Source organism: Physeter macrocephalus, chromosome 4, assembly GCF_002837175.3.
Source record: "Physeter macrocephalus isolate SW-GA chromosome 4, ASM283717v5, whole genome shotgun sequence".
NCBI lineage: Eukaryota > Metazoa > Chordata > Mammalia > Artiodactyla > Physeteridae > Physeter > Physeter macrocephalus.
Window position 1 is genome coordinate 72,726,654 of NC_041217.1, and position 8,690 is coordinate 72,735,343.

Consider the following 8,690-nt stretch of genomic DNA (forward strand, 5'->3'; position numbering starts at 1 on the left):
TGCGCGTCCAGAGCCTGTGCTCCGCAACGGGAGAGGCCACAACAGTGAGAGGCCCGTGTACCGCAAAAGAAAATAAAAAATAAAAAGAGTCAACTTAGAGAAAAATATTAAGTAAGTAATACTCCAGGTGATATCTGGATCTAGCGGAGATCACACTGTGATTCATGAATATCCAAAGTCTGGGAAATGCTGCCTTAGGAACAGAGCTGTCAAGAGTGATGGGGCCACGTGTTGGCAAGACTGGCCGCATCTTGAGCGAAACCAGCCCTTTTCTGGAGCAGCTGTCGGGGTAAGGTGCTTGTCTTTATTCCCTGCTTCTCATCCCCAAGGTTCGTTTACCAAGCAAAAGTTGGGGGTCGCTGGTTCCCAGCCGTCTGCGCACACAGCAAGAAGCAAGGCAAGCAGGAAGCAGCAGATGCGGCCCTCCGCGTCTTGATTGGGGAGGACGAGAAGGCAGAGCGCATGGGTTTCACAGAGGTAACCCCAGTGACAGGGGCCAGTCTCAGAAGAACTATGCTCCTCCTCTCAAGGTCCCCAGAAGCACAGCCAAAGACAGTTAAGACGTCTACTTTTGGTGCTATCTTTTTTGGGGGTCCTGCTAACTCCTGTCTGGGTGGAGTCAGCTCTTAACTTGCTATCATGTGAACTATTCCTAGGCTTTAATATTAGCCTCAGTAGAACCTAGAACTGGGACACTAGACGTGAAAGGGGGAAAGATGACCCACCAGTCCAGTAGAACTCGACTTCCCTGCCCACTCTGAAACATGGTGGACACAGACGAGGCTCGGTGGCCCTGACATGGCCTCCTGTCCCCACAGCTTCCTCTCACAGGCAGCACCTTCCATGACCAGATAGCCATGCTGAGCCACCGGTGCTTCAATGCTCTCACCAACAGTTTCCAGCCCTCCTTGCTTGGCCGCAAGATCCTGGCTGCCATCATTATGAAGAAAGACTCTGAAGACCTGGGTGTCGTGGTCAGCTTGGGGACAGGTAAGTGGGCTCTGCAATGTGTCCCAACTCTCCACCCCCCGCAGTGACTGGAAGCACCTCCTCATTCTCTCCTGGGGTCCTGGGTGGGTGAATTTAAGGCAGAGAGAAGACTCTTCTTAATTTTTCATTTTAGCTACAGTTAATTCAGAGCAGGGAATGAATTCTCATTTCCTAGTGAAAAGAATACAGGAGTCAGGATCTGATAAATTGAGGTTGTTTCTGCCTTCAAGCTTTAAGAACAAACAGCCTCTACCCTATTCATCATCGTTTTCCTTTGGAAATTTCACATCTGCTTTAACTGCCTTCCCAGGGAATCGCTGTGTGAAAGGAGATTCTCTAAGCCTAAAGGGAGAAACCGTCAATGACTGCCACGCAGAGATCATCTCCCGGAGAGGCTTCATCAGGTGAGTGAGATCGCAGGGCGTGGCGGCTCTGACACCCACCTGACGGGCAGGTCCTCCTCGACCCTGCAGTGTCAGCCTTTGCCTCACCTGTCCATTTGAACCTGTCTTACGGAATCAATCCCTTCTGTGACCCGGCTGCATGCCCCTACTCAGCCTGCTGTTTAAGAGCTCTTTTTCTGCTAACTCTGCTTCAAGCCCTTTTTTAAAAGCACACAATGATCTCTTGATCTTCAGTGCTGTAGGGATGAGGAGGCCTTCCATCTCCATTTGAGGACCTACAAACAAACCCATTGCCCTGCCAGCTTTCCCCTCCAGTTCACCTTTTCTTTATGAAGGGAGAGAAGCAACAGCCTTCTATAGTCCTTGAATCAGTTTGTTCTGCCCTAGAATCCCTGCAGCTGCCAGAGCGAGAAGCTCTTGGCAGAAATGGAACTGACCTGAAAGGCTAACTTAGTTTTAAGAAATGCTGAGGTCTCCCATGGGGAATTTCCCACCAACTCTTTTCAACCTGACAAGTCTGCACTGTTAAGGCTTGTCCTTGCTTGGGATCAGATTATAGAGGCAACTGCTGTTCCCAGAATCAGTCTTCTAAACCAGACTTTCTTCTTGTAGGTTTCTCTACAGCGAGTTAATGAAGTACAACCCCCAGACTGCGAAGGATAGTATATTTGAGCCTGCTAAGGGAGGAGAAAAGCTCCAAATAAAAAAGACCGTGTCGTTCCATCTCTATATCAGGTCTGTACAGTCTCTGTTGCCACCAGAGCCAGCCCTTCGAGGCTTCCAGAGCTGGGTGTCTGAATGCTCTCCTGGTCCGTAAATCAGAGCTTCTTCGATGGGCCCCACTTGCCTCTGTGTTTGACGTCCATGCCCCGGTGTGGAGTGACTCACATGTGCTTCTACCCACTCTGGCAGCCCGTAGTAGGCTTCAGAAGAAACCCCTGTTTCTCCCACATTGAGCTGTTCTTGAGCTCCAGGAAACTGGAGAGATATATCTGCACAGGTGGGTTTTAACAGATGCCCCTGTATTGCAGCACGGCCCCATGTGGCGATGGTGCCCTCTTTGACAAGTCCTGCAGCGACCGTGCTGTGGAGAGCACAGACTCCCGCCACTACCCTGTTTTTGAGAATCCCAAACAAGGCAAGCTCCGCACCAAGGTAGAGAACGGTGAGTGACACGTCCTCGCTCTCCCACCAAAAGGCTCTGCAAAGCCCCAGGCCCGTCACAGAGCCAGGGCGCAGCTGCCAGGTTTTTGCCATTAGTTGCTGAGGTACCAGGGTCTTGTTTCCAGGGAGAGGGAAGATGTAGGTCAGAGAAGATCTGTAGGAAGATCAAGATTCCATTTTGAATTAGGTAGCTGGGGAGATCTCCAAATCAAATAGGAGGCAGAAGAGCTTAGGCACTTAGAGCTCAGAGGAGAGAAATGGCTGGAAATAAAAGTTGGGAGTCATCCTCCTATGGTTGATCTTTATAGCCATGGAAATGGATGGGATCACCTCAGGGAAGGTTGGAGAAAATGGAAAGAAAATTATGGAGAACCAAGCCTGAGATGTTGACAGGAGGATGCCAAGTGCCCAGGTCCCCTCCTGACTAGTCGGCTGCTGATTCTCCACCGTGTCTGCCAGCTCCCACTCCTCCACTGTCCTCTAATGTCTCCTCCTGTCTCCTCACATCCACTCCTATTCCCTTCAGGCCATCCTTCTACAGTTATCAGAGTGACCCTCAAACATAGATCATGTCACTTCTCTGCTCAAAACCCTAAAGTGTAAACACAGAGCTACCATACGACCCAGCAACTCACTCCTAGGAACATCCCCAAGAGAAGTGAAAACATGTATCCACACAAAAACTAATACAGGAACACTCGTAGGAACATTGTTCGTAATAGCCCAGAAGTGGAGACAACCCCAGGGTCCATCAACTGATGAATGGATAAACAAAATGAGTTCTTTCCATACAATGGGATATTATTTGTCCATAAGAAGGAATGAAGTACTGACTTCTAACGGATAGGAGGTTTCTTTTGGGGGTGATGACATGTTCTAAAATTGATTGTGGTGATGGTTGCACAACTCCGTGAATATACTAAAAATTATTGAAGTATATGCTTTAAATGGGTGAATTATATCTCAGTAAAGCTCACTAAAAACAAAAAGCCCACCATCCTATAGTGGTTTCCCACCACACTTCACATCAAAGCAAAATGTGCCATTCACCTGTGCTTCAGCCACATTGGCTCTTTGTCAGCTCTCTCAACAACTAAACCCCCTGCTGCCTCAGGGCCTTTGCTTTTGCTCTTCTGTCTGAAACACTCTTTCTCAGCTGTTCTTCTCCTCCTTCGTGTCTCAGCCCGCCTGAGAGTCCTATCCCAGGACGTTCCTGTGGCTGACCTCCATCATAGCTCCCTCAGAACCATCTAGAATTCTTACGTGTGTTGACTTAAGTGTTTAGTGTCTGCTCCGTTCCCTTTCTATCCCCTCACCCCCATAAACGTTCTAGGAAGGCAAGGATCTTATTTGGTTTTGCTCACCATTGTTTCCCAGCACCAGGCCTAGTGCCCAGCACATAGTAGTAGGTGCTATGAAATATATGAAGAACGAAGTAGCCTCTGGCCCAAGTCTAAGAAGCAGAAACGCCACGCCAGGGAGGGGCTCGGTCCAAGGGCCCCTGAGTGAGTAGCCTCTGGCCCAAGTCTAAGAAGCAGAAACGCCACGCCAGGGAGGGGCTCGGTCCAAGGGCCCCTGCGGGTCTGACCCAAGTCTCTCATCCAGGAGAAGGCACAATCCCAGTGGAGTCCAGTGACATTGTGCCCACGTGGGACGGCATTCGGCTGGGGGAGAGACTCCGAACCATGTCCTGTAGTGACAAGATCCTGCGTTGGAACGTGCTCGGCCTGCAGGGGGCGCTGTTGACCCACTTCCTTCAGCCTGTGTATCTCAAATCCGTCACACTGGGTAAGGACCTGTCTTGAGAGCTGAAACTGGACTGTCATTTTGGTGCCCAATTCCTAGCAAACCGCATGCTTCGTTGCCAGGTGCTAACATGATGTCTCCCCTTTTCAAAGTGTGCTCGATGCAGTGGTTAGTGATTGATTCTGAGTGTCTGGTGTGCTGTGATGGGAAGATTGGTTTAGGCAGTGAGCCTAGGTAACGACATGCCAGCCAAGTCTTTTCAAGATGAGTTAAAGAAACACAGCAGCTTAAAAGTGCAGTGTCTGAGTTTCCTTGCTCTCTTCAGCCCTTGGCCTTACCTGGAAGCTTATGTATTGTGCTTAAATGTTTGATGATCCCTGTATATCCTGGGCAGCCACAGTTAGAAGGTGCTTCCTAAGTAGGGAGTTGATTCTCTGTCTTGACAACTCTGTCTGTACCCTCACACTCCCCACATGCCTCTGCCACTTAACAGCATTTGGTGCAAACACAGGTGTGTGCGTTTTCTTTTTTGTACCCAGGTTACCTTTTCAGCCAAGGGCATCTGACCCGTGCCATTTGCTGTCGTGTGACAAGAGATGGGAGTGCGTTTGAGGATGGACTCCGACATCCCTTCATTGTCAACCACCCCAAGGTGCTATAACCCCATCCATTTTTCCCTTGACGTTTTCTCCTTTTCAAGTAATCCTATCAGCAGAGCAAAAGCATACAGTGTGGGCAAGGGGAGCCTTAGTTCGTTTCCCCAGAACTTACCCTTTCCTCCTCTTGAATGCCAAGGGCTTTCCTTCTTTTAGTCTGGAATTCATTTGAATTGAGGTCGAGTTAGTACGTCTGAGTCTTAGCCAAACAGAATCCTAGATAAGGGGGAAAGATCATGACCCCACAACTCCCTCTTTCCTGTGAGTCTTGAGTCCCTGCTTCAGAAGCTTTTTCCTGAAAGGTTTCCATCTTTCTCCCATCGCTCCTGGAATTCCTAGGTTGGCCGAGTCAGTGTATACGATTCCAAGAGGCAATCCGGGAAGACCAAGGAGACAAGCGTCAACTGGTGTTTGGCTGACGGCTATGACCTAGAGATCCTAGATGGGACCAGAGGCACCGTGGATGGGTAAGGAGCTGGGAGAGCACAGCAAAAGCAGAGCCAGGCATCCTGGCCTGAGCCCCAAGGGGGTGTCATGTTGCCAAACACCGGAGCTTAAAAGCTGCCACACGCACCCATGCCCCCCACCCCCCCACCCCGCAACCAGTGTCTCCACCTATTCCGTCCCAGGTGAACAGTGAGTGCTTTTGTTTCTCCAGGCCACGGAATGAATTATCCCGGGTCTCCAAAAAGAACATTTTCCTTCTATTCAAGAAGCTCTGCTCCTTCCGGTACCGCAGGGATCTACTTAGACTCTCCTATGGTGAGGCCAAGAAAGCTGCCCGTGACTACGAGATAGCCAAGAACTACTTCAAAAAAAGTCTGAAGGACATGGGCTACGGAAACTGGATAAGCAAACCCCAGGAGGAGAAGAATTTTTACCTCTGCCCAGTGTAGTGTGATACGGTGACTGATGGGTCAGGGTGTTTCACACTGGGGTGAGAGAGAGAGGTCATAGCATTCCTCATCACATTGGTCAAGGGTTTTTGGTTTTTGGTTTCCTTTTTTTTTGTTTTGTTTTGTTTTTAAATGGAACCACAATTGGTAACACTGAGAACTTTGGGTTCCTGTTTTTCGTGCTTTCTTTGGGATTACTAGGCCAGGTCTAGCCATCCCCCTTCTCTTTTCCCAGGCAGAGGGGTAGAGACCTAAGGGCAGAGAGAAGGGGGGTGTTCCTTCTTGGCACCCACTTCCTCTTCCTTCTTCGTTTTTTCCTGTTTCCGTTCCCTTTGTGTTTGCTACACTGACCTCTTGTGGTCTCGATTAGGTTCCAGTCAACAGTGTGAATCATGCCAGGGACTGATGATTTTTCACTTGTGGATTCTGAGGCCCCTCTGCTTCCCCTCCTCCCCTTCTGAGATTCTTCTTCATGATCATTATGTTTTACCTTTTCCTCCAAGAGGGTAAAGAGGTGAACTTAAAGAATTTGGTGAAACATTTATAAGGGCAGGAGTTTAAAACGGCAGTCAGCTTGTTACCAGTGCCAAGCGTGATCAGAATCTGCAGATAATGCTCAGTGATCTTCGGATTGTGCACTTTAGCCGGCTTGGGAGGGGCCAAGAGGCAGGGAAGGCTGCTGCTTGGGAAGTGCATCCCTTCTCCAGGTGGCAGGGAAGGCTGGGACCAGCCAGACGGGGCTAAAGGAATTGCCCAAGCAATAGGGGAAGTCTGCCCTGCAGGGGTGACACAGACCACTTCCTGGGGAAGCAGACATATCTTGGAATGTTGCCAAGCTCCCAGCTGTCCCTCCTAAAGCATTGCTAGGAATTTGTCCTACCAATGGGGGAAGTAGCGCCATAGACCCCAACCAACTGGTAGGAAAAAACCCAGGATAAATCCTAGAGGGAAAATCATCTCTGCTCAGATAATCAGGACCTAGCAGGAATAAGGGCAAAAAATCATGTTGGGTCAGATCACTGTTCCACGCAGCATGTTTCTTATGACAGTGACAGCAAGGGAAGGTGACTAAGTCATGGGTAAATTGGGAGTTTTAAAAAGAATGCCGTAAATGTTGATTCCTAACAGCTACAGATAACCTGTAATTGCACAGATTTAAAAGTCAGATGTCATTTTCCATTGATTAACCAAGTGCTTTTGTTTTGCCTGATAGCTTCAGAAGGTTGTGGGCGGGTCACGGACCTGAGGTCTCCCTGCCTGCTAGGGAATCTTTATAGGGTTGACATTCAACAGTAGTTCTAGGTGAAAGGGCAGGTTGTCCTAAAACTGTGAGATGGGACCCTTGGTCTACACCTCAAGGTACTGTGGACTCTTGTCAGAGCCTTCGACTCTCTGTGGAGTCTGGCTCTGGGCCTAAGCCAGCCAGACATGCTCAAGAAAAGTACAGAGGCCCTGCCACCTCCAGGCCTGAGCCTGCCTCTTTCCTCTGGATGATTCCTCTATCATCATCTGTGAACATGCCGAGCCAGTGCCCTCACGATTTTCCATCCTCCCCCACACCCCGCAAGCTACTGACTAGTTAACCCCCTGTCTGTCCCACCTCTTCAGCAGTGGATACATCCGCATCCACACATTTATTCTTGTGGTTACTGTTCTCTCTGTACTTTTGACCAAAGTGAGAAAACGTAAGTCTTTAAATACACTAAGGATATCTTTGCGGAACACCAAAGTGTCCCAGGGAACTAGGAGGGAAACAGTGCCTGTCTTCTGGGGTGGAAGGGACCTGCCCCCCAGTCCTGTGAATCTCCTGATGGCACACAAAATCAGTCCTGCCCTAGGAGGCAGCTCATCTCCCTAGTTCTTCAGGCTAGAGGCTATCACCTACTGATTCCTCGGCATGTTCGGCCCCTGTGGACCGTCTTGGGCATTGGAATCTCCTGCAGAGCTCAGACTTGGCTGCCTCTTCTTTAACCGGGAGCACGGACGCTCTCAAAAGGTCAGAGCCTCTGCTTGCCCCAAGATCTTGTCTGGTGAACTTACAGTATTCAGTTTCTGCTGTAGGGAGAGAGCAAGGCTTCCCTGTACCCATGCATCTGCTGGAAACAAGCCTATGTCAGGCCCTGCGCGGCCGTGCCCACCCCTGCCCCTCTGAGTCACATGGGACAGAGGCAGAACTCCCACCTAGAGTGTTCTCTTCACTTTTTCGTCCAATCTTTGTTTTTAGTAAGCAAGATCTCCTCCCCAGCTTTTTCTCTTTTTTTTTAAATGATCTTTGTAGTTGATTTGTCTGAACTGTGGCTCTTGTGCATTCTTTGAATAATCACTTGTAAAAACTGTCGCTGCTTCAAGCCATTTCCTTTACTCACGTTGAAGGGATTTTGCTGGTTTTTGGGGTCTTGGTAGTGACTCCAAGAGCAGAGTGGGGAAGAGCCCAAGCGTAGACTTGGGTGCCGCGATGGGTGCAGTCAGTTTTATGATTCCACTTTTATGTGTCCCTTGGTAAAAGTGACTAACAATATACATTCCTCGTAAATAAAAGAAAAAGAAGAATCTGAATTGTTAGAAAACCTCAAGTCTTGGTTTCTTGGGGGGTGAGAAAGTGGGGACAGAGGGAGCCGTGGTCCTGGGATTTCTGGCAACAGCACCAGCTGCATCTGACAACAGAACCCGAGGAGAGGGTCTCCCCCAGCCAGCAGAGAGGAGCCATTTCAAAGGGCCTGCCTGGGAGGTGAGCTTGTGTTTGGTGTGTTGGAGTACATCAGACAACCTTTAATTACTTCCCCAGGTCCACAGCACCCCCCGCTTCCCCATCAGATCCCACCATCAAATATCTT

At 49.4% G+C, this 8,690-nt stretch overlaps 1 protein-coding gene across 7 annotated transcripts in view; it reads left to right on the forward strand.

Moving 5' to 3' along the window:
- Positions 1-8,033, forward strand: part of ADAR (adenosine deaminase RNA specific) — a 40,686-nt gene extending 32,653 nt beyond the window's left edge. For 5 of the 7 annotated variants that reach the window (XM_024116033.3, XM_024116034.3, XM_007118538.3 and 2 more), the window contains 9 exons: positions 330-555; positions 819-990; positions 1,301-1,394; positions 2,007-2,129; positions 2,426-2,559; positions 4,164-4,346; positions 4,844-4,956; positions 5,300-5,427; positions 5,619-8,033. In XM_024116033.3, the coding sequence (XP_023971801.2) occupies positions 330-555; positions 819-990; positions 1,301-1,394; positions 2,007-2,129; positions 2,426-2,559; positions 4,164-4,346; positions 4,844-4,956; positions 5,300-5,427; positions 5,619-5,856 (1,411 nt within the window). In that variant the 3' untranslated portion in view covers positions 5,857-8,033. The remainder of the gene's footprint in view (positions 1-329; positions 556-818; positions 991-1,300; positions 1,395-2,006; positions 2,130-2,425; positions 2,560-4,163; positions 4,347-4,843; positions 4,957-5,299; positions 5,428-5,618) is intronic. The other 2 variants (XM_007118540.3, XM_007118541.4) reach the window with 1 other exon arrangement.
- The last annotated feature ends 657 nt before the right edge of the window (positions 8,034-8,690 follow it).